This window comes from Semicossyphus pulcher, unplaced genomic scaffold, assembly GCF_022749685.1.
Source record: "Semicossyphus pulcher isolate SPU_LCO1_2020_fin unplaced genomic scaffold, fSemPul1.0.p SCAF_15, whole genome shotgun sequence".
Classification (NCBI taxonomy): Eukaryota; Metazoa; Chordata; class Actinopteri; order Labriformes; family Labridae; genus Semicossyphus; species Semicossyphus pulcher.
In genome coordinates this window covers 13,343,624-13,368,471 of record NW_027211659.1, presented here as the reverse complement: position 1 = coordinate 13,368,471, position 24,848 = coordinate 13,343,624, and the positions used below count along the sequence as shown (strand labels likewise).

General features: G+C 41.1%; 4 protein-coding genes across 5 annotated transcripts in view; 2 read left to right on the top strand and 2 right to left on the bottom strand.

Annotated features, from left to right (window-relative positions):
* lrp2a (low density lipoprotein receptor-related protein 2a) overlaps positions 1–969 on the bottom strand; it is a 43,545-nt gene extending 42,576 nt beyond the window's left edge. The window contains exon 1 of one of the 2 annotated variants that reach the window (XM_069662674.1): positions 705–969. In XM_069662674.1, the coding sequence (XP_069518775.1) occupies positions 705–969 (265 nt within the window). The remainder of the gene's footprint in view (positions 1–704) is intronic. The other variant, XM_069662675.1, reaches the window with a different exon arrangement.
* Positions 970–1,859: 890 nt separating this feature from the next.
* On the top strand, positions 1,860–4,710 carry LOC138592293 (coiled-coil domain-containing protein 89). The gene is made up of 7 exons (XM_069663045.1): positions 1,860–1,925; positions 2,863–3,335; positions 3,553–3,683; positions 3,766–3,902; positions 3,985–4,061; positions 4,372–4,471; positions 4,563–4,710. Exons 1-7 carry the CDS (start codon positions 1,860–1,862, stop codon positions 4,647–4,649), a joined length of 1,071 nt encoding a protein of 356 aa, XP_069519146.1. The 3' UTR covers positions 4,650–4,710.
* LOC138592294 (ATP synthase subunit beta, mitochondrial-like) lies at positions 4,704–7,898 on the bottom strand. The gene is made up of 10 exons (XM_069663046.1): positions 7,793–7,898; positions 7,063–7,236; positions 6,783–6,957; positions 6,462–6,583; positions 6,174–6,358; positions 5,871–6,029; positions 5,665–5,787; positions 5,315–5,527; positions 5,017–5,218; positions 4,704–4,931 (listed from the first exon to the last, which is right to left on the bottom strand). Exons 1-10 carry the CDS (start codon positions 7,896–7,898, stop codon positions 4,831–4,833), a joined length of 1,560 nt encoding a protein of 519 aa, XP_069519147.1. The 3' UTR covers positions 4,704–4,830.
* Positions 7,899–10,713: 2,815 nt separating this feature from the next.
* col28a2a (collagen, type XXVIII, alpha 2a) lies at positions 10,714–24,825 on the top strand. The gene is made up of 35 exons (XM_069663152.1): positions 10,714–10,849; positions 11,145–11,719; positions 12,223–12,243; positions 12,375–12,434; positions 13,520–13,573; positions 14,650–14,694; positions 14,783–14,809; positions 14,893–14,937; positions 15,060–15,104; positions 15,441–15,494; positions 16,216–16,284; positions 16,382–16,450; positions 16,598–16,666; positions 18,542–18,610; positions 18,865–18,933; positions 19,027–19,095; positions 19,818–19,886; positions 20,005–20,076; positions 20,177–20,245; positions 20,333–20,404; positions 20,533–20,601; positions 20,765–20,833; positions 20,929–20,997; positions 21,081–21,149; positions 21,239–21,307; positions 21,455–21,523; positions 21,760–21,828; positions 21,918–21,998; positions 22,110–22,145; positions 22,241–22,277; positions 22,437–22,994; positions 23,091–23,389; positions 23,499–23,751; positions 23,924–24,115; positions 24,197–24,825. Exons 1-35 carry the CDS (start codon positions 10,714–10,716, stop codon positions 24,199–24,201), a joined length of 3,702 nt encoding a protein of 1,233 aa, XP_069519253.1. The 3' UTR covers positions 24,202–24,825.
* Positions 24,826–24,848: the final 23 nt, after the last annotated feature.

Sequence of the window (24,848 nt, the reverse complement as noted above, 5' to 3'; positions counted from 1 at the left end):
CAATTTGAGAAGCAGGCTCTAGCTGGGCTACATACACAAGACAAACACAAGACTCTCATGTAAAAATAGTAGGGTCTGAGCGTTTCGTCTGACTCCGTCTTACACCGGAAAATAAAGTTCTCCCCTCCAGCAGGAGTCAAGTTTGAATCAGTGTTTTGCAGCGTAAAATCTGCTCCACTGAATGAGATTTGTACCAGTAGCTCTGAGTCCTCACAGATTGTCTGTAAGTCACATGCTCTTTTCTGTTACCTAGCAACAGTAAAGCTCAGGCAAAAGTTCCTCAAGAGAACTTCCAATCTGTCTGAGGACGGCTTTGTGCTCAACCTTTAAAGTAATACTATGTGGTTAAACATTTAGCTCTAGAGCAGGAAGGACTTTACCTATTGGACACGTAATAAATACATGAGGGAATTGTGTACTTGTATAATAACATTGACCTGTTGAATCATAAACAAGGTTGTTTACATGCGTTTAATTTTCTGATTATCCTCTGTAACTCGTAGTATTGATTTTTGTCTGGACTAAAGAAAAGTAGACAAGCATTTAAATTCAATTAAGTTGTTAAATGGTTTGTTTTGATGAGCTCCAATTGTACTGGGTGAGTCAGTAGTAGCACAACAACTCTACAAGTCCTCTGAATCATTCAGCTGACAGCCTGTGTGATCAGAAAAAATGTAAAAGGAGAAAAAAAACACAGTACTCACCCTCAGAGTGGCACCATCTAACACAGCATATGAAGATGAGAAAGAGTTGAAGTAGCAGTGCTCTCCACATTCTGGCTGGTCCGTCCAGCTCCGCTGTGCAGATGGAGGAGCTGTAGGGACTGAGGCTGAGATGCTGTTGCTTTCTTCTGTCTGTCTTTCTTGGCCCGCTAGTTGATGAAAGGGGCGTGCACAAAGGCCAGGACGGCCGCTCCCCCAAGCCAGCCTCGGCCCTCCGGATAAATCCCTCTGGCCCTGGAATCTGCATAATGCCATGCAGGTCCGACTTGTCCCGAGTGCCAGTGATTTTTCACTCTCAGCGGGCTATCATCACTGTTTATTTGCCCTGCACTTAGGAATAAGGGCTATGCCAACCAGCGTTAGTGGGTAAAATAACAATGAGAGTAATAGCAATGTAAAACAGCGAAAACCTTTAAAACAGGGTTTCCTGGAGGCCCGGAAGAGTCACGTAGTCATATATCTCTGGTTCGAGTCCGACCAGCGACCCTTGTTGTATTTATTGTTACACAAACGTCCTCAAAACAAACTTAATTAAACTACTACAAGAGTCTCAAGAAGTCATTGTTATTTTATATAAGAACAACGCAAAATAAAGATTTAAAAAACCTCCTAAATTGCCACAAATATAAATTGTGGGTACGATTTGCAACGCTTAGATCTCGAAACAATATAAATATTACCCTGAAACTTTGAAGTTTGAATAAACAATTAATTCGACAAAAGGACGGAATTTAAGACTAACAATAAATAACGCAAAATTTAAAAAAATGACATTTGTCAAAGGAAATAGCGTAAATCATACTGTTCCAAAGTGAAGCAGGTTTAAACAACGTAAGAAGACCTATCTCCAGCATGTTTTTTGTGATGATGGCCCATACCTTCTCAGTGCGAGCAGCATATCAGAAGCCCAACAGCTCCACCATGCGGCCGAGCAGGGTACCAGCACTCCACCTGCCGCTGCTTGTAAATCAGAGGAGAGGGGTAACTCAAAGATGGTTGCCATTAGCGACCGAGCAACTGTGACTTTGTGGCGTTTCTTTGAAAATGTGTAAACGAGCATAGAGGGAGAAAGGAAAAGAGAGTATCTCGGTTAAAACCATAAGATAACACTTTACCCTTTCTCTATATGTTTTCAGGATGGCAACTCCACAGAGAAATGTAGAAAAGTTCCTGAAGGTGGAGGAGGACGGCAACCAAACGGAGGTATGTAAAAGTTAGCAGTAACGATACAATCTGTGGGAAGATATTACATAAATTACTCTCAGGCTAGTTGCAATGAAGCTAACTTTGTGGTTCGCAGTCTCCTAAACAAACTGCATATTTTAAGTAAATCTATTTTTCTTGCGCAACTGTTGCATTGTCAATGCAACAATATTAACAAATAAAGACTGAACAACTTTTCCATGTGAGCTAAATTATCAATGTAAGATAGAGCCAGCAACCGTTGCAAACTTCTTTTTTTTCAGCCGTTGCAAAAGGTCGTGTCTCGCGCTCGTCTTATGACGTCTCAACGCACGCAAAAGCAAAACCGTATATTTAGCTCTCCTGCTATCCAGCAATATGCTAGCTCTGGTGTCTGATAAATTATCTCGCTTTTTTCCAATTTAAGTAAACTCACTTATGATTAATATATATTTTTTGCTTTATTTGTTTGTTCATGTATGTGTAAATTGTTTGGGAAGTAGGCAGTGCATTAAGTGGCAACTCCACTAAATCAAAAAAAAAAGACCATTTAAGTTATGTCACTTTGACTATCCAAACTACAGCCTAATCAATAAATCAAAGGCCAATAGATTTATCAGCATTCGCAAGTCAACTGAGAGAGTAGTAACAGTAATTTGCAAGTATAAATGACCCAACACTTTTATGAGGTAGTTTAAAAACACTGTCATCAATAAAGAGCACTTCCAAGTTTAAACTTTAATTTTCTCCTGTGGGTAATGTGTGGATTTAAATTCTCTCCACCCATCCATCACCATCAGATTATTTCATTAATTTTTATATATTGATATCAGCACCAGCCTTGAAAGTGCAGCACCAGTCTGGCCCTTGCTAGGATAGGACAGGATAATTTACTACGAAGCTGCAAAAAGTGTATATCCATCATATTTTAACACATGGCTTTTCCCTTTGTTCCTAGCATATGGACTGTATTCAGAAGTCTCTGGTGAAACTTCGAACCCTCTCTGTGGACGATACAACAGAGACAGGGATGCTGCGATCCAGGATAAATGAACAGTCAAGTCTGATCTGCATGATGAAACAGAGAGCAGATGAGCTGCTTCTTCAATTTGAAGCCTTGCATAAAATCAATACAGAGCTGGAGAGCCAGATGAAAGACTGCCAGACAGAACTGGACGGCGAAAGAAAAAAAGCAGATCTAATAGAGAGGAGATTTATGGATTTAGCTGCCAACAATCAAGCAATTATTGCTTTCATGGACGAGTACAAAAATCAAAATGGCGTGTTAAAGCTGGAAAACGATCAACTGCAGGCAGAAAATGAAACACTTTTCTCCCAAAAATTACAAGATAAAGAAGTGTTTGTTCAAAAACTGATCCAAGAAATCAAACAGCTGACAGAGGCATACACAAAAAAGGAAAATGAATATCGGTAAGAATCTTTTGGTCAAACCGTTAATGAAGCAACTGCTGAACCATCTTTTCATCTTGTAAGCATTTCACCCACTGGAACCGCCAAACACTAACTGGATCCAGTCACTCTATTATAAGAACAAACTGTAAATATTATTCTTGTTAATATTGCAGCCCTAGCTATGTTCTTTACAATACTGATTATATTGATTTTTGTATTTTACATCTGTGTTAAGAGAGAATCTAGCTGGATGCCAGTCAAAACTCCAGAAACAAGCAGCCCAGCATCAAGCTAAGGAGGCACTGCTACTTGGTCAAGTGCTTGTTTCTCAGCAACAGCAAAGAGAAGCTGTTGAGATGTGCAAAGGTGTGTAGTCAAGATTCTCTTAGAAGTGCTGCAAAATTGAAAAAGCACTTGTAAAAAATGTTTGCCTTCTTTCCACGATCAGACCTTAAGATGAAGCTACAAAAGGCTGGAGAGGAGCATGCGCTGAAGGACACCAAGATGAGAGAAAGCATAACAAGCCTCAACAAAGAGAAGGACAAATTATTGCATCTTTCTATGGAAAGAGGGAAATTGATACAGGTAACTGAAGAGTATTCGCACAAGAATCACAGTTCTGTACCGATAAACACTTAATGTATAGGAAAAATGATCTTAATTGCAGGTGAAGCAGGAGGAAATCCAGGAACTTGAGACAAAATGGAAAGAAGAGAAAAAAGCCAGGGCCAAAGCAGAGGACAGGTAAAGTGTGTGTTAAACAACATACTACTGCTGTAAGAAAAGAGACATATATATAAATGTTGGATGTCCAGACTAAACGTGGGTGAAGTTTCAAATCTGTAGGTAAAAGTGTGTTGGATTAATCCCCAGACTTCTCAGCTCAGTCTGCTGTGAGCGCCAGGTTTCAGACAGTTTTTTCTACACGCTGCACTTTTTGACATCACAAAGTGCAGCCTCAGCAGGCTTCGGAGAGCTGGCCAATCAGAAGAACGTGGGCTTGTAAGGGCGGGTTTCTTAAAAAAGTTTGTATTTGTCCCTGACGTTGCTTTAGGTTTAAAAGGGAAGCAGAAGCCGTTAATGCAGATGTAAAAGTGAAGTCTCTCCAGTCTGCCCTCGATCAAGCCACAACAAAATATGAAGAATTCAAAAAGGTTAGTTAAAATCTGCAATATTTAAAAGTGTATTCTACCCATGTTTGGTAAGGCCGTGTTTGACATTTTTTGTTCTGTCGTTCTTTTACAGGATTTTCAAGCCTACAAAGAACACAGCACCAACCTCCTTCTACAAGAAAGGGAATTAAATAAGAACCTTCGCCACATGATGGGCTAAGCTTTAGCATTGTGTTAATCATGTGTCCATTAAAACAAACATAAATATCACAATTTTTTATTTTATCTTCATCTTTTGAGAGAAATTGGACCACAACATAACATACTTAGCATGACATGTTAGAAGTTTCTCACATAGAAATTATACTGTACAAATGTTTGTCTAATAAAACCTTGCTCACTTAGGAGCCATGCTCTTCTGCCAGTTTCTCAGCCTTCTGGACTACTTCTTCAATGGGACCGACCATGTAGAAAGCTTGCTCTGGCAGGGCATCATATTCACCTTGGAGAGAGAAGAATAAAATTAGCATTTAATGTCCATGAAGTTTGCAAAATATGGAAATGTTGATGTTGGTGCCACACTCTACCTCCAAGAATGTTCTGGAAGCCACTGATTGTTTCCTTGAGAGGCACCAGCTTTCCCATGTGACCAGTAAAGACTTCTGCTACTTGGAAGGGCTGTGACAGGAAACGCTGGATCTTACGAGCACGAGCTACAGTCAGCTTATCCTCCTCAGACAACTCATCCATACCGAGGATAGCAATGATGTCCTGCAATGATTTATAGTCCTGCAAAAAAAGAAAGAAAGTAGATTTTAGTCAAGTTTTCTTGTTGCAGATATTGACAGCCATTTATATTGTGGTAGCGTCCAATATAAGGCTTGCCTGAAGAATCTTCTGCACACCACGGGCAACATCGTAATGTTCAGACCCAACAATGTTGGGGTCCATGATACGGGAAGTGGAATCCAAGGGGTCAACAGCAGGATAGATACCAAGCTCAGCAATGGCACGGGACAGCACAGTTGTTGCATCCAAGTGAGCAAAAGTTGTAGCAGGAGCAGGGTCGGTCAAGTCATCAGCAGGCACATAGATAGCCTGAAAATGACCAATTCAAAATCAGCTTTATTGTCCAAGTATGCAAACACATACAAGGAATTAGTCTCCATTACTGTCTTTAAATAATCTGGAAAATTAGGCTGTGCTGAAGTAATTGACATCTTATGTCCTCTCACTTGTACTGAGGTGATGGAGCCCTTCTTGGTGGTGGTAATTCTCTCCTGCATTGTCCCCATATCAGTGGCCAGGGTAGGCTGGTAGCCCACAGCAGAGGGGATGCGACCCAACAGGGCAGACACCTAAAAAGGACACATACATTCAGATGCAAGATAATAAAAAGTGTAATTTCACTGAAGATGTCTGCAAATAATCTATTGCATACCTCTGAACCAGCCTGGGTGAACCTAAAGATGTTGTCGATAAAGAGCAGTACATCCTGTCCCTCCTCATCGCGGAAGTATTCGGCGACAGTCAAACCGGTGAGAGCGACTCTGGCACGGGCACCTGGAGGCTCGTTCATTTGACCGTACACCAGCGCTACCTGAGAGCATTAAGCTAATTAAGTTTACAATGAGAAGCTCCGTATGAAACTGTCAAAACTAAAGAGCTACATTAAATAGCCAGAGTGTGTCAGAAATGCCAAACTGTGTTTAAAAATAATAATGTAAGCCATTTAGGCTGTCACCTTTGATGTGGTGTCCTTCAGGTTAATGACACCAGACTCGATCATTTCATGGTACAAGTCATTTCCCTCACGGGTTCGCTCTCCCACACCAGCAAATACTGAGTAACCGCCATGAGCTTTGGCCACATTGTTGATCAACTCCATGATCAAAACAGTCTTTCCAACACCAGCACCACCAAACAGACCTGAAGGAATACAACATGCACAATTACCAATTATCATATTATAAATGTAAGAAGAGTACCGACCAAAATAAATTGAATTTAAGGTGTCAGATAATCCACCAACCAATTTTTCCACCCTTTGCATAGGGTGCCAGCAGATCTACCACTTTGATCCCAGTGACCAGGATCTCCTGCTCCACACTCATGTCTGTGAACTCAGGAGCTTCAGCGTGAATAGGAGCCGTTCTGTAAGATAAGAGTTATTTTTAAATACACTGTTTAAAGATGATTGTTGGGGATATTCTTGTTTCTTAATTGCACAAACAAATGCACCCTTTCCTCCTGTTTGAGTTATTAAAAACTACAGGTGTTTCATAAAGTTAATGTTTTTTATGGCGAAGAAAATACATAACTCAAGCATCATCATAATATCCTCATCACTTACTGTTTGGTGGTAATTGGACCCCTCTCGTCAATGGGTTCTCCAATGACATTCATGATCCTGCCCAAGGTCTCAGGGCCCACAGGGATCCTGATGGGTGCGCCAGTGTCCAGAACCTGCTGACCACGGACCAGACCCTCTGTGCCATCCATGGCGATCGTCCTGACTGTGTTTTCACCTGAAGAAAAACATCGGGAGAGACACGGTCAATTTCATAACAAGGCATCCCAACAGTGACTGAATAAGCAGTGTTTCAACCCCAGCCTCAATTCATCAAACTCACCCAGATGCTGTGCAACCTCCAGCACCAGCCTGCTGTCACGGCCAAGCACCTCCAATGCATTGAGAATAGGAGGAAGGCCTTCATCGAACTGGACATCAACCACAGCACCAATCACAGCAACTATGTGGCCATTGGCCATTGCTGCCTGAGCAGCTGGGGCGGCATAACCCCTGCCTGAGGGGACAAAAACAGAAAAGGCCAATGACATAAATGGAAACATTAAAAAAAACATTTTATATATGAAAACTTCAACTAGATTTAACAAACAAAACATCTTATAGAGACAAAACAAGGCTCAAAGCATGCATGTGATATAACACTTACAAGACAAATTAAGCAAATACAATTTATTCCATAATTTCTACTTTAGGGCAGCATTGCTCATATTTTGTTGCCAATGAAAATTGCAGGCTGAAAAGTTTTAAAGGGCAATGTGAGGAACATGACTTTACAGAGGTACTTGGAAAGGTCATTCATTGGAGACAGTAAACAAGGACACGACTGAAGCCACAGCTTCAGAGATTTACGTCACAATGCGTCCAAATAACGGCTCATCTCTTACTTTAGCTGCCTTAATAGAATACAGAATGCTAATCACAAATGAATGAAGATACTTCATGCTAACTTTGAGGCCTGACCCACTGACCATGCAAACATTTGAGTTGAAGACCAGCGTAAAGGACATGTAACGCTGACAGTCGGCGCATGTTCATTAAGAGTATTCACTCACTTGAGCAAAGAGCTGCATGTCTCCCGCTGATTATCTTTAAAGAGTTGATCCCAGGCTTAAGAGCCTGCAGAGCTCCGCTGCAGCAGCGTCCCACAGCACCCAACATGGTTAAGATGGCTGAAGGTGAAGGCACACACACAGTTAAAGGCGATTCTTGTACTTGTTGAAGTCAAAAGCCGGGCTGAGCATGCGCGGTCTGTGTTGTTTTTATCCCGTTACTTGCCGAAAGAGGGCAGCGAAAACCAACACATACATTCTCTGACACACGTGTATGGTTATACTGTTGCTGCTGCCCCCTAATGCTCCAATATGATATTGCAGGTGTATTCATTAATTTCATGATTTATATTATCCTAAACGTGGTAACTATCACTCGACATTTAACTGTCTGTTGGACATACATTTATATCACTTAAAATACCACTGTACTGATTTAAAGGTAGGTAAGGAGGCGTTTGTTCGTCCTTAAGCATTAAAGCTAATAATTCATAATCAATCAATAATCACACTGCATTGTACACATGTATGATCAGCCCGTTTGTGTTTGCTAACCTCCTTTTCCTGTTAATGCATTTGCAACATTGTCACACAGCTGTTCTAATGATATAATTTCCACTGATTTATTATCTGTTTTTCAGTGCAAAATCATGGCTCCCAGTTTCATGTGAAGATGTACATAAGCGATCACGGCCTGCTACTGGTCACTGATTCTGCCTATATGGTCAATCATTGATGTAGATTTTATTTTCACAACTTTTCATGCTTGAACAAACCTTTTTTCAAATGTTGTAATCACAAGAAAGTAGAGCAAAAATGTCCTACATCTATTTTCTTTCTTTCCTTGGTGTCTTCCAGTTACTGTAAAAGTGTCTTTCTTTTCCCACCTCAATTATACTGCTGCAGTTATTGCCACTTAAGTACGTCTTCAGTATGTTTTATCCCAGGTTTAAGATTTTCCACTTGCAAATAGCTTTAAGCATCTGTAATCCCTGGTACTCACAAACATAATGGAAGACATAGAAAAAGCACTCAGTCAGTGCAGACATAGGCTACATGAAAGACAACCTGTCTTTACATTAATTTTTACAACTAACAAATGTAGCTGCAGTATAAAGTAACACTATGAAAGGTTGTCATTCATCATTGGGACTTTTGGAGTGGATTTTGCCATTTAGCCATCATTCAGTGCAACATTCCTTTGTGTCAGAAAGCCTCCTCTAATTACTCCTCGCCTGGAGCTTTGCAATACAAAGCCTCCTCACCTTGAACACAGCAGGCAGAAAGCTCCATGAACCCTCAGCCAGTCCGCCCAGGACAGGCCCCATCTCTGACCCACACCAGGAGGAGAGCGCTAAAAGGTCACTTCTGCTGGTGAATGGTCAGATGGTCATCTTTTAGGGTCACGAAGGTGAAGCACCACCTACAGCTCCAGGTTATTTATTTTCTGGCAGATATATGGCATGTCACTCGCCAACTGGGTGCAACCCCCTTTTCATAAAAGTATAATTAAAGGAAACAAATCACAATAGCAGACAAAAGGTATTCTGAATCCAGTGCAGTAAGAGCACATGAGGTTACTGTGGGGGCCTCACAGCTCCCACTAAATGCTCGAGATGTTTTATATTCACGCTTAAATACTGGACAGTTAGTGTACTCTTATTTGTCTGCCTCTTCATCCTCAGTGTGAGACCCTTTTGAGGAAATGTTTGGTGTTCTCCTTGAGTTTTCATGCATTCCTCATATTTCTCTCTACCTGCTGTTTCCCTAAGATAATGCATCTTTTATGCTTTGTTGTTTGACTTTTATAGATTAATCTTATTTTATAGTGATTATTTACTATTTTTAAGTATAACAACACGGGATCTTAGTTGCCATTGCTTGATTTTTTAATAATAAATGTATAAAGCTTGTCACCTTTTAACCCTTTTTCCTCAGGCAGGGCTGTTATGGTCATTCCAATGTCCAGGGCAGAGACCAAAGGTGACCAGGCCTTTGCCATAATGGCCTCTAAATTTTAAAACCCCTATACCTGTGGAATTTATGCTGGCATCAATGCCACTTTATTTCACCTCTTTAAAAAAGCTTTTAGCTCTATTTGATTGCTTATTTTATTATAAGGGCTATTCTGCTGTAACCCTGTTGTAGTTTACACGCCCAGGTTTTTCTTCAAACTTTACCTACTTAACTAACAGACGATTTAATAGAAAATAAATGTATCATGCAACAGAAAATAGAGTGAAATAATTAGCAGTTTTATAAAGGTATTCATGTATCTTTTAAGTTGTAAATGTTTGGTAACCTTTCAATTAAATTCAAACATGCAATTACAGCAAATAAAGTGTGATTGTGTTTAAGTATAAATCTATATTTTATTTTACTAGCAGCCATTAAATTGCACATTTCTACAAAAGGTTGCTTCACTGTTGCAAACATATCCCAGCAGCCTTCCCCTGCCCCGAGGGCAGAGCGGGAGTCTTGGCAGGGCTCCATGTGATCTGGTCTTTGGGTGCCTCCTTATAAAAGAGGAGTGTCTCAGGGTCTCTCACTTTCTTCTCCACAGAATGACTGACACTGCCGCTGCTGCTTCTGCTGCACAATCGATGAGCTAACTGGAGCTCACTGTGCGCTCCGGTCCTCTGCTGTACCTGCTACCTTTTAAACATCTACATTTAAGGCTGCACAAATTAGAAATTGCAGCACTTCCAAAGGAGATTGCACTGTGAGTTGATGTGAAGACAATTGCTCTGTTGCTTTAAGGATTTACTTGCTTTAAAAAGAATTTTAGTTTGACCTTTAACCTTTTTGAAATATTCTTAAGCGTAGCAGATAAAATGTATAGATGCAATCTCTGTAAAAGCTACCTTTGTGGACAGAAACACTGATCAGTTTTGTTGCTATTTTTCTCCATAGTTGGGACAAAGATGCTCCCCTCCGTTTCATGGGTGCTGCTGGTCACAGCACTGACCTGTGTCTGGGCCCAGGACTTTTATGAAGAGAGGAAATCTAACAAGAAATCCAGGGTCAAACCTCTGGCTGCAAATGTTCATGATGGACAAGGTAAGAAAATGAATGAATGAAAAATGTTTCTGCTAAAGTCTAAAAGTGTTCACGTGCGTGCATGCTTTCATTTATTTTGTCTATAGCACCCAAAAATGATAAACCTGATCTTGTGCATGTCTACTCTGATTGTACTAATCTATACTTTTCCTCCAATGTGTGAAGACTTATAGATTTGTAAGGGGAGAAATGGTTAAATCAAAATGGAATGAATCACTTAGTCAAAGTTATAACACTTGTGAAGCATGTTGTATTGTCAATAGAGAGCCCTTCATCTTGTTCTGTGTGCACACAGCCATCCTAGATGAGGACTGCAGCTTGGAGCTCTCCTTCCTCTTGGACAGCTCTGAGAGTGCCAAAGAAAATCATGAGCAGGAAAAGCAGTTTGTGATGAACGTAGTGGACCGGCTCCAAGGGGTCCGGCTGCAGACCGGCCGCAGCATGAGCCTGAGGGTGGCTCTGCTGCAGTACAGCAGCCATGTCATCACAGAGCAAACCTTCAGAGACTGGAGGGGCTCTGACAACTTCAAGACCCGGATAGCTCCCATTGTCTACATCGGGCACGGCACTTACACCACCTACGCCATCACCAACATGACCAAGATCTACCTGGACGAATCCAGCCACAGCAGCATCAAAGTCGCCGTGCTGCTCACAGACGGCGTCTCCCACCCGAGGAACCCTGACATTTTCTCTGCTGTTGCTGACGCCAAGAACCAGGGCATCAAGTTCTTCACTTTGGGCATCACCCGTGCAGCCAACGAGCCGGCAAACGTAGCCCAACTCCGGCTTCTCGCCAGCTCCCCGGCCTCACACTTCCTCCATAACTTACAGGACGAAGACATCGTTGAAAGAATCGTCACTGAGATTGTGAGTATAATACCTTGTCTTTCAGCAGACGACACTGAGAAGAATGGCCATATATTTGCTTTGAATAACAGTCTATTCAGAGATGACACATGGACAGGCTTGTTCAGGCTCTCGTACGGAGATGGAATGATGACAATGCTCAAGAGAGACAAATGAAAGAATGTGTGTGACAGCTCTGGATTTGAAGCTTTTTACACCGCTTTAGAAAAATACTGTTTGACATCTGCATGAGCATATCCCCCAGGATTTACTTTGTCTATAACCTTACACTGCATTCCTTTAAAGGGGGACAAATGGGTTTAAACTGTGAGACCCTGTGAGTTATACAGTCACTCACAACTTGCATTTAGGCATCTATGTATCACACTGCATTTTAAGTGCCTATACAGTTGGTTTCCCAAAAAATATTGGTAGTTTAAAGCTACATTAAACAATTATAAATACTCTGCATAAGTCATCAGGGACTGCCATATAAATATTAATAAACTTTTGTTTGCTTGCAGATTGGATTGGCTGATGAAGGAGTAAGTACTTTTACAGTTATTACTCTTTTACAGAATCTTTTGACATTTAATGATGTGTAAGAAGGTGGCCTCATTGATCGTATAGAATTACATTCATGACAGCTTAGTAAACATGTCTCTTTTCCTCAAAGTGCCCCCTGGCTCAGAGGTGTGCCTGTGAGAAAGGAGAGAGGGGGCAAAGCGGGTCTGCGGTGAGTATTTAGCCTCAAACTTTTCCCAAATATCCCTCAACCACAGATCAACTTCCTTTGAAGTGTCACAAGTCAGTTTGTCAGAAGGAAGGATTCCTGAAATCTAAACATGATCCTGATATTTTAGGAATGGTAATTGTGCCATTTTGGACAATGAGGATAATTATTAGCTTTTTTTCCGCTCAGTATAGCCTGCAGGCATTTGCACGAGCAGAGTAAGCCGTTAGGTGGTCCTATCCCGCATTCTATAAGCACATCTATGGCAACAGAAATGGGAGCAAAGAGACTGTAGTCTGCTTTTCCTAAAGAAATATGTTTGTTGCAACTCTGTGTGTCTAGTCTCAGCCAGTAATTGTGCATTTCTCATCTAACACACAATGTCCCCCATGGAAACCAGAGGCACCACATTTGAGGCTCCGCTCCCTATAAAACTGGACCTTTGACCACCATAAATCTCACCTACAACCTCTTCTGCCACGGTCCGCTACGCAGGGTTACAGGGATAACAGTATGGAGCACCATATATTACACATATTATAAGTGGGACACTGAAAGAAGATGATCCCATCCGCTCTGGACGCCTAATTTTCACTCATATGCAAAATTCCACTCAAGCCCCTTTCCTTGTCTGAAAGCAGACAGCTCAGGTGATGTTAAGCTTTTCAACAAGCCAGCAGATAATCGTGTTGCTGACAGACAGCTGGGTGGCCGTTAACCAGGTGCTTTCTCCTCAGACAGATTCTTTACATTCTTACACTCAGACGAAGAGGCTCTCATAATTGCTCTCATTAGTTTAATGGTCACAAACTAGCGATTTCTGGAAGATAGCCGCAGACACACGCTGTCCAGGTGCAACTCAAGACAATGACCCCTGGCCCTCTGGACAAGACAACTCATGTCCTCTTATGGCTTCAACTGTCATACAGCCCTCGCATCACGTTATACAAAATTACACTTCCCTCTGTGGCTTTCTCAAACAATGCCTGTCTATAGGAAAAGAGGATTTAGAGCTCACCAAGAAGAGAGCAAAATGTCAATAGAAGAAATTAATCCAATATTAACCCTGACTTTGTTTCATTCTCCAGGGGAAGAAAGGTCGACCAGGAGATGATGGAGCTCCAGGGCTTAGAGGGCAAAAGGTGTGTGTGCTCTTTGATGGACGATGGATTTCATAGCTGGCAGGCTCTTTAGCAAGTTATATACCAATAACACTCCCTGAGTGCTCAACACCTAAATTTTTTGTTTCAGTTTAAAAGAACTGAGTCAATCTAAATCTGAAAATTACAAAGTATTGGGTCAAAATTCCAAATGCATTTCTTTTATAACTCTTCTTCTCTCTTCACTCCTGTGGAGTACCACAAGGTTCAATTTTAGGCCCAATTTACTTTCCTTTATATCCTTTTAGGCCCCATTTTCTTTCCTTTATATGCTCAACACCTAAATTCTTTGTTTCAATTCAAAAGAAGTTATCAGGCTTCCTGAACTGGGTCAATCTATATCTGAAAATTACCAAGTATTGGGTAAACATTCCAAATGCATTTCTGTTATAACTCTTCTTCTGTCTTCACTCCTGTGGAGTACCACAAGGTTGAATTTTAGGCCCCATTTTCTTTCCTTTATATGCTCCCACTGGTGTTTTAGAAAACACTGTACCTTCCATAGAAAACTGGTTATGCATATTAGTCCTCGTAAACTGGGTTCTAGATGGTTTGAATTAAAATTCATATGGGAATAAGTCAGTCAGATTTGGCAGCTTGTATTGGTCTTTCGTCACTGACTACCAATCAAATATGGGATTTATTTTCAGATGCTTTCATTTGTGCCACAAAAACCTATTTATATTTCTGACCACCCCTAAACTACACTCTAATCTCACAGTAATCTATCTTTTTCACTTGGTGCATTTAGACTGTTTTACAGTTTACTGTCACACCCCTTTTGGCAAGTCTACCATTGAAATCTGACAACATGACTATACTCCATTCATGTTATCGCTTGTATTTCTGTGTACTGTGCTCTTATAGTTTCAAGTAGCATATATTGCTCTATATTGTAAATAAAATGGACTAGCCATGAAATGGTTACCTGAGTTTTTCCATCTTCTCTTTCTCTTCTTATCTAGTTAACACCTGCAATTTCAGACTTTCCTTTGCAGTGACTTTGGCTAACTCTAATTTACTGATATAATAAATCTGTGTGTTTTCTGTCATATCAGGGTGAAGCAGGATTAAGTGGTCTACCCGGGCGAGAGGGGGCTGAGGTAAATTACAATTTTCCAAAGGAAAAAAATTAAAATGTAAACACTGTCACTTTCGGTTATTTACATATCTCATTTATTTTGTTTTCAGGGAAAACCAGGTTACAAAGGAGAGCAGGTATTATGATGACTTAGATAACGACATTAATAACATTTCATTCTATTACAAAAAAAAGTAAACAATTTCGAATTATTTCACAGGGTGAGAGGGGTGAGTGCGGCACTCCAGGAATCAAAGGAGACAGGGTACGCAGCGCTGTTGACACTACACATACTAAACATAGTGTTTTTTAATTTGATAATTCCTACTTCCTGTATACAAAGTGTTTTATGTATGGTTTTTGTTTTTACTATGTGACGTTTTTCAGGGCCCTGAGGGCTCAGTTGGAGGAAGAGGACTCAGAGGTCTGCAGGTCAGTAATACTATGCAATATATGTGTTTATTCAATATAGAGCCTGTCTTAAGTAGGTAAGACTTGAATTGTTTTGACAAGTTGACAAAAGAAAGACATTTATAACCAAAAAAATAGAGGTAATAAGGTTAATTATAACTTGTTGGCTGATATTATAGGTATTCATTGGATGGCTTTATATGTTATTATGTGTGAGTAAAATAGACAAAAGAAAATAGAAGCAGAAATCACCACATCATGTCAAACATTTCCTCCCATCGTTAAAGACAAAAACACACATATCCAAATGTCTCTGGAAACTCCTTAATTAATGGCTGCATGTTTTTTTCTACCCAGGGGTTACCAGGACCACATGGAGACATCGGACCAGAGGGCCCTCAGGGAAAGCAGGTCAGCCCCCTCTGAACAAACTTTTACTTACCTCATGGTGCACATCTGCTGTGACCTTTACATTTCCTTTTATGATTAGTTTAAACAAGAGGTTGGGGCTTTAGTACTTCGGTTTTTACTATGAGACACAGAGGCCTGTTTGTCTGAGTAATAAACCCCCTATGTGAGCATTTGGCAATGAGCCCAAAAGTCCCCCCACCCCATCATTACTGTTATTCACCAGCACACGGATGAACCATCAGCAAAAAATCTCACTACAGGCTCTCTTAATAGCTTGTATCCTGTGTCTAAATACAGACTAAGCAGTGCCTACAGCATCGTCTCAAACAAGGCCTGCAGCTAATAACACACATGGAGAGTTGGTGTCTCGCCATGTGATGACATGTAGGAAGCACTTGCAAAGACTAACAGGACTCATGGTGGTCCCTACATATCATAAAAAGCCCTTTAGAATATTAATATTCTAAACATTACTGGAGCTCAGGTTTAGCTCTTATTTGTCATCACCTACAGGAAGAGATCACATATCTCAACCACTAACCCACAATAGCTGAAGGATTTACAGCATTATTTTCAGCTTCAAAGGAGCATATTATACACACGTGTGCATGTCGGTACATGAGTGTGTATACAAATTCAGTAAATTTAAGTTGCAGGTCTTGCTGCTATAATCAAACATGATTTAAGCTTGTGTTTATTGTTATTATGTTTGTCATCACAGGGTGAACGTGGCACACCTGGTCCACCTGGAATTCAGGGGGAAACTGGTATTGGACTTGCTGGGCCAAAAGTAAATAATTTTATAGATAATTATCTGCACATTTTCTCCTACTTTTTTGATTGTTTATTTGCTACCTGTGTCTTTACTCACGATATTTTTCCGCCAGGGTGACATGGGATTCCAAGGCAGGTCAGGTCCTCCCGGTCCTCCTGGAGTGGGTGAACCCGGACTTCCTGTAAGTGAAGAGGAAACAGAGTCGGATCTGTGACAAACATACTGATGACTTTTTATCTGTGATGTCAACCATTGAGAAAGTTGATACAGGTACTTTGACCTCGGCGGAGTTTGAGTGACACATTCAACACTTTGGCTTTGTTTACAGGGGCCTCAAGGACCACAAGGTGTTCAAGGGGGAAAAGGACCCCAGGGAGAGGGGTTTCCCGGACCTAAGGTACTATTTCAAGCGTTCTCATCAAAACAATAGTAACATTGTCTGGGTCAAAACTACCATATTGCCTGACTAGTATTATACCGATGCCAGTGTCGGCATCGGCCTCCAATATGGCCTTAAAATCAGTATCAGGTACGCCTGTCAATACACTGATCATATTTTATTAGCACCCACAAAAATAAACTGGTTTCAGGCAAATTGTCATGTGACAATACCAAACAACAAAGCAGTGCCAGCAAAGAATATAATGTTAGCTAAAGCAAATATGAAGTTTTTTGATCCATCTGAAAAAAAAAATTGTATCAGAAAATCTGCAATTGCTTTACTTTTTATTTGCTCCTTATTTGTAATGACTTACAACGAGCCAGAAAAGAGATTTCAAACAAACAGAAGATAAAGATATCCATTAGAAGATAGACGTAATAGCACAAGTCAGGAGAGCAATAGCCACATTTCCCCCGAAATCAATTAGTCTGTCAAGGATCCAATCAGCAGAGCTCTAAACCACCAGTGAAGCTGCTTAGTTGTAAATCTTTCATAAACAATGCTGCGGGGAACTGAAGCCGAAATCAAGCAGCAAATTTAATCAAAGAAGCCAGAAAATATCTGAAGTAGATCTCTTTGGTGTGGTAATTTTGCAGCACATATTTAATAAATGACAGGAAATCTTTGGGTCCCTTAATCCTTATCTTTTAATAGTACAAAAGGTTTAATCTACTGAGGGATTTTGCCTGTGTTTACATCTCAGTTGCTCACATCCTGACATCAATATAAAATTATAGAAGAACACAATTTCTAAACATATTATTATGATATTATGATTATTATTACGACTTAATCTAAATTAGCCATATGCAGTAACTAACTGCTTTCATTTGACCATATAAAAAATGTACATGCGTAGACAGTGCATGAATCATTTTGTAGGTTAATAATAAGAGTGACAGAGTGACACGAGTACAGTGGGAGGCTGGCATAACCAATAGATGTAACTCATGGAACCAAAACATACAGCAATAAAAGAAAGTTGTATTGGTATTTTTAATTTTATATTTCTGGGTCATCCTGCAGACCATGCCCTGCATCTGTCACAACCTGATCTTACTCTGTTCCAGCTCACTGACTCAGGCGTTCCGTCAAGCTACTTACTCTGTTGTTGATGTTTTAAGCCTGTTAAAACAGTATTGTTTCCCCGTGCCGCAACATGCTGCACTATGGGCCATCCATTTAAAAATAAACCAAGCAAAAGGAGATACCAAGGGTAAACATGTCCAAAAAACACACATTGAAGTGAGATTAATGTATAATACCCAAGAAAGAGTTTTAAAACTGCATCAAACCCTCTAACAAGAACCAACTTGTTGCTACGTCTGACAATGGGAGGAGCATATTTATGTAGTTGTTGAGTACACTCTAAAAAAGAAGTACACTGCAAATGTCCTCAAGCAACTACACATCTGTTTGATCTGTGCCAGACTTCCTCGCTATCCAGATTTTACTCCTCTGCTGACTTGTACCTCTTGTAAAAAGGGATCAGGGTGCTTCTGTCACACATACACACACACATATAAAGATAGTATGATCAGGTCTGCATGTCTGTGTTTCATGACACTCGGATGTTGCTCATGCTGCTCTCATCCCTCCCTTCATAAATCACTGCTCTGGAAAAAGTCATGTAGTGCCATGAATACAGGAAAAAAAACGCTCCATTCCTTGTGCATTGGATCATTTTTTTTATCAATCACAAGAGGGAAACAGGAGCCGACATGCTCGTCTTCCATACTCTCCTAACTGAGAACAATGCAGACTTGGCTGAGACCCAATGGCAAGTGTCTGTGATGTAACTGACGGAGGTGACCTGATTTTGTTCCACAGGGGGATCGGGGGCTCGCTGGACCGAGGGGGCCAAGGGGACAACAGGGAGCAGGAATCAAAGGAGAAAGGGTGGGTTATGGATTCATCACCTAAGAAAGAGAAAAGAGTTTTATAGGATTGTTAATGAAGAAAATGAGGGCTAAAGACTGAACAATGTACTATAAAATACTTTAGTATTAAAATATAGATGAGGTTGTTCGTGTCATTAACGCTATTTAAAATTTTGGGAAGGGAATGAGAGTAGATATTAGAACATATGGACAACCATGTAGTTGAGAGGGTCTCTAAGAAATTACGTGTGTATCTAACTGTGTTTCTTGCAGGGTGATCTGGGGCCTCCAGGTCTTCCAGGGCCAACTGGACAAACAGGAGTGGGCATACAGGGAGAGAAGGTCAGCAAAATGTCTTCATCTGTATTTTTAAAAAGTCAAACAAATTAGAAGGAACTCAACACTAAAACTACTCTAATCTTCATCAATGCTCAGGGAATTGAAGGTCCAAGAGGTCCTCCGGGAGGCAGAGGACTTCCAGGAGAGGGTTTACCTGGATCTAAGGTTTGACACACACACGTACACACACTGTATAATATGCACGAATGCAAAGGATTATATGGAACAGAGAATTCCCATTTCACACGCCACTTCAGATCAATGATTCACAACGGTTTTAGAATGTTGCAGAGAAAATTGCAGCGGTTTGAACTGGTTAGTTGCAGAGCGTCTGAAGCCGTTGCGTTGAGTTGCAGAATTGACTCGTCAAATCCCCAAATGCAGTTTTAGAACAGAATGAGCTATTTCACTTCAGCTAATCAGGAAACAGCATAAATTGGGGTAGGCACCCTGTCTCTGGCTCTGCAGTCGCCAAAGATGGCTCCAGATCCTCTCTTTCCCAACTCTCCATCTTCTGCGTTTATTAATCAGTGTCACAGCTAACGTTGCGAGCATGTCACTGTCATCCAAATCTTTTTATAACGATAACAGAAATCCAGCTGGATAATTCATGTAACATAGGTCTAACACTAACGTTATAGTATTAACGCAGAAGTAGTGGGGTATGTCAGTGCGTCGTTGCTATGGAGACGGTCAGCTGCATCTGTGCACGTTGCATTACTTTGATGTAAACGGCCCAGTTTAAGAACGTTTCCGATCAGATGCCAAGGGATTCTTTTGGTAGTTGCGTCCAGTCTCGTTGTGAATCATTGATCTGAACTGCCTCTTACTTGTGAGTTTAATCTTTTTTTAATGACCTATGACATCATACTATTTCTGTTTTTTAGGGAGACCAGGGTTTACCAGGAGAGCAGGGAGCTTCAGGAGAAAGAGGCATTGGAGAACCAGGGCCAAAGGTAAGACAGCACCTGTCCTGAGCCAAACAAGTCATTTGAGTTACAGGCTGTGTTGGCATGTGTGGAGTGCCACTGTAATTATTATCAAAACTCAAATAACAGTATTCTACCATCACAGGGAGAGCCAGGAGCAGCTGGTTTAGGTGGCTTGCCTGGTCTTCCGGGAGAGGATGGAGCTCCAGGGCAGAAGGTGAAGTACAACAAGCCTACTCTGTGGAAAAGTTTGACTTTGTATCCCAATTTAAAAAGAAAAAACTGTTTCTATGTCTCATCTCCCGTTCCTCTCTTAGGGGGAGCCTGGTTTAGCTGGTTTAAGAGGTGCTGAGGGGGCACAAGGCATTGGCACTCAAGGAGAGAAAGTATGTAAAAGCTTATATGTACTTGTGTTGTTTAATAGCTAAATGGGAACCAATACTAATCATGATGTGTGCTGTTATACCTAATAGGGTGACCAGGGTCTGAGGGGCATCCGTGGGTTACATGGGCCACCTGGGATATCTGGACCCTCTGGACCAAAGGTGAGAATAAGCATTTTAATGAAGTAGTATACGCAAGTCTTCTGCAGGATGTTGGCAGCTCAAGTCTTTGCAAAATAAAGACATGCATGAATTGGTTCTTCAGTCTCTTGCCAACTGTCATTTTTCAGGGTGAACGTGGGATACCAGGCCAGCAGGGCATGCCAGGGCAGCCGGGACGCTCCATCTCAGGTCCAAAGGTAAATCAAAAACAGCTCAACATCAAACTGTTTGTAACACAGAGCTTGGCTCAGTGGTGACAGGTAGCAGGCAGCCAAAATGTGAAGAACATTTTTGATGCAAATTAATGCAACAAAAGTGTTTCCACTTATAAATCCTGTGACTTGTTTGTGTTGCTTCCAGGGTGATCCAGGCCCTTCTGGTCCTCATGGGCCTATTGGAGAAACAGGCCATGGATTACCTGGTCCAAAGGTAAACAGTGTCTCCTTTATTTAAAACGTTTATTACATATTGTTCCCCCTCTGCAAAATGTTGGTGGTTTTCATTACTATATTTCATTGAATCAGGGGGATCGAGGTCATCAGGGTTCACCAGGTCCAGTTGGATTAAAAGGCGAAGGCATCCCCGGCCCTGTGGTTTGTATTATCAACATTTTCTCAAGTTCTGTAACCAGTAAAAGCTTTGCATGTTGGGAAACTGATTTATGTACTTATTTTAGGGTCCTCCAGGGTTGCCAGGCTTACAGGGCGAGTCAGGCCCAGAAGGAATAGGAATTCCTGGTCCCAAGGTTTGTGTCTTTTTAAAAATTCATACGTTTGTCCATATTTTTTATGTAGATGCTCATTTTATATTTGAATATTGTCATGTCTTTTTCAGGGTGACATCGGCTTTAGAGGATTGCCAGGTTTGCCCGGCCCACCTGGAGAGGGTCTACAAGGACCAGTTGTAAGATAAATTGCCTAAAAAAATAGCTCGATCCAATTACAGTTGATATTATACATAAAAACTACACAAATTCAACCTTTGACAAGAGGATAGTTGTACTTTGATTAATAAATGAGTGGTCTGATTAATTCTAACATTTGTTTTAAGGGTAATGTTGGAAGGCCGGGACCTCCTGGTCCAACTGGACATCCAGGAGAAGGCATTCAAGGCCCGAAGGTAAATGTTGCACCTGTTTTACAGAAACTTTAAAGGACTTACCATGCAGCTATTCATGATCCATGATGTACACAGCTAAGACTGAAGCAATGTGATTCACTTAATTTGTGCTGACATGATGCACAACATAACTGCCTAAACATAAACCAACAGGACAGAGCATAAAAATAATTTATGATCTATTGAGAGCGTGGAGTGTTCCTGTGTATCTCACTAAAACTCAAATCTAATTCCAGGGTGAGCCAGGATCTCAGGGTTTGACTGGGCCCAGAGGGCCTCAAGGGGATGGATTTCCTGGAGCTAAGGTGATAGATTTACACGCATGTCTTAAACATTTTATTGATATCTGATGAACGGCATCCCTGAATGATGAAATACTCTCCTTTCGTTGCAGGGTGATCGGGGATTACAGGGCGAGCGGGGAACGAAAGGAACAAAAGGAGACCTGGGAGATCCTGGAGTCCCCGGTGACGCAGTAAGCAAAACAGAATTCTCCGCTATGTCTGTATACTATCATCAGGACATCACAGTCATCATTATCATTATTAGATTAAGAAACATTGATATTGTTTTTCTCAAATCGCAGGGGAGGCCGGGAGTGAAAGGAGAAGCAGGCCTCACAGTGAGTTCATCACTAAAGTTCTAAAGTAAAAAAACATGATTGTATTCAATAAGAAATTATTTTGTACTCATATAAATGTTCTCATATTTTCTCAGAGAGAAGATATTATTAAGCTGATCAAAGAAATCTGTGGTAAGTGTACAAGCCAGTCCAGTTTATTGCTGAAACCATTCATAAATACCTGCTATTTAAAGGGACAGTATGTGGCAGTGTATAATGTGCAATGAGCTGTCTATACCAGAGTCTAATAGTAGACAAGTACATGTAATGACAGTATTTCATTGTTTTCAGGTTGTGGCATCAAATGCAAAGAAAGGCCGATGGAACTTGTGTTCGTCATCGACAGCTCAGAGAGCGTCGGCCCCGAGAACTTTGAAATCATCAAGGACTTCGTCACCAGGCTGGTGGACCGCACCACAGTCGGACGCAACTCCACCAGAATCGGACTTGTCCTCTACAGCCTGGACGTCCATCTGGAGTTCAACTTGGTTCGCTACATGAACAAACAGGACGTCAAGCAGGCAATCAGAAAAATGCCTTACATGGGCGAGGGCACCTACACCGGCACCGCCATCAGAAAGGCGACTCAGGAGGCGTTCTACAGCGCTCGGCCCGGAGTCAGAAAAGTAGCCATTGTCATCACTGATGGTCAAACTGACAAACGCGAGCCTGTGAAACTGGACATCGCTGTGAGGGAAGCTCATGCTGCAAACATTGAGATGTACGCCCTGGGGATCGTCAATTCTTCTGATCCCACGCAGGCGGAGTTCCTGCGAGAGCTCAACCTCATTGCCTCCGATCCCGACAGCGAACACATGTACCTTATCGATGACTTCAATACTCTGCCAGGTAATAATCACAGCCTGATGTTGTAAATATTGTGTTTTCAGCAGTGTGCTTACAACTGTTTTAAAAGTTAAGTCATTGATTAATTTCTCTTTTCAGCACTGGAGTCCAAACTCGTCAGCCAGTTCTGTGAGGATGAAAATGGCGCCCTTATCTACAACCGTCTTACAAATGGACACTGGAACGGCAACAACGGGCACGGCCATGGTGTTAATGGAAACAATGGCAATGTAGAGAATAACAACGGATATAATAATGGTTATGGAAACAATGGATATGGAAACACAGGGAATGGTTACAATTACAGAGAGGAGATCCCAAATCAGAGGCGCCCCAGCATCCGAGCCCGAGGAGACACTTTTGCACTTCCCATCAGTGCTGATCCTCTCCCTGCTCAGGTCTTCACTCTAATTATTTAAAATAAAATGTTCTTTTTTGATTTCCTTCACTGATGGTTCACAATTCTTTGCAATGCTGACATGTTTTTATGATCTCATCTCACTCAAGGTGGAGGATGACGATGGGGAAGATTTAGACTTAAGAGCCCAAGCCCGGGGCAGTAATACTGTAGCTGTAGTTAACAAGACATCTTTCTTACCTGTAAGAGAAAGCTCCGTCTTCAATGAGGCAGTCGTATCATCTTCATCATCTTCTACGTCATCTTCGTCCTCATCTGACACATCTTCGTCAACTCTCGGCTCAGTTTCATCTTTAAACTTGAATGAGTTGCAGCCATCGGAGAGTCCAGTGCTGCCTGAAGGTGAGTACAGCGCTCCTGCACATTAAGCCCTTTTCTTATTGGACATTTTGACCGATGACAGCAGGAAAAGCACAGGTGTGAATAGAAACACAAACATTTTTATGTTATAAGTAACAGCTGGTCTTGAATTATTTATTGAGCTCATAAATCTCACACACCATTTCTTCTTCAGAAGCCCCTGTTCTTGATTCCCGCTGTCAACTCAACTTGGACCAAGGCACCTGCAGAAGCTACAAAATCCGCTGGTACTATGACAAGCAGGCCAACGCCTGTGCCCAGTTCTGGTATGGAGGCTGTGGTGGAAATGACAACAATTTCGAAACAGAAGATGAATGCAAGAAGACTTGTGTTCTGTTCAGAACAGGTAGAGATTTCCCACAGCAAATGTCCACATTCGCTTTTTAATTTCTGTTTTCTAATTATAATATTGTTTTGTTCCCTGCAGGATAAACGGAGAGGAAGCCATCGGAGAGGCAGCTTTTATACTCCACAAATTACGGATTTGTTACTGATTCTTTCTGTCATTTGTGTTCAGAAAGTTTCATGCACTTTTCTAACACCTTTGTCCTCAAACACAAATGCATTTTGATAATATAGCAAAACAGTGCTAAAAAGTCATGACCAACTAAATCATATCCTGAAAACTGCTGACATGATGCTTTTTCAGCTCAATAAATGACTGACTGACTTAATAAAGATTAACTTTGACTAAAACAGACTTCATTACCTCAAAGAAATTTTATTGTGCTTAATAGACCAGAAGAACTCCTTTACTCAGGGTTTGGCTGTCCTGAGTTTCAAATGACAACTACAAAAACTGTATTAAAAAGTAAAAATGAGCCTGTACATGATTATTATACCTCTATAAGCCAGCTACTTTGCATATACTGAATATATTTCTAGCAAGACAGTAATAATACGATGTTTTTGAGTGCATTCCAATTGTTGTTATTACAATATGTCCATTCGGGTTATAACTGGCAGCTGTAATAGAGGGCCATTTCTGTCTGGGTACTGCAATTCATTCATGAATGGCCTGTCTATTTGGGCAGTGTGTGTATATCGTATTAAATGTTTTGTATGTTTTTTAATAATAA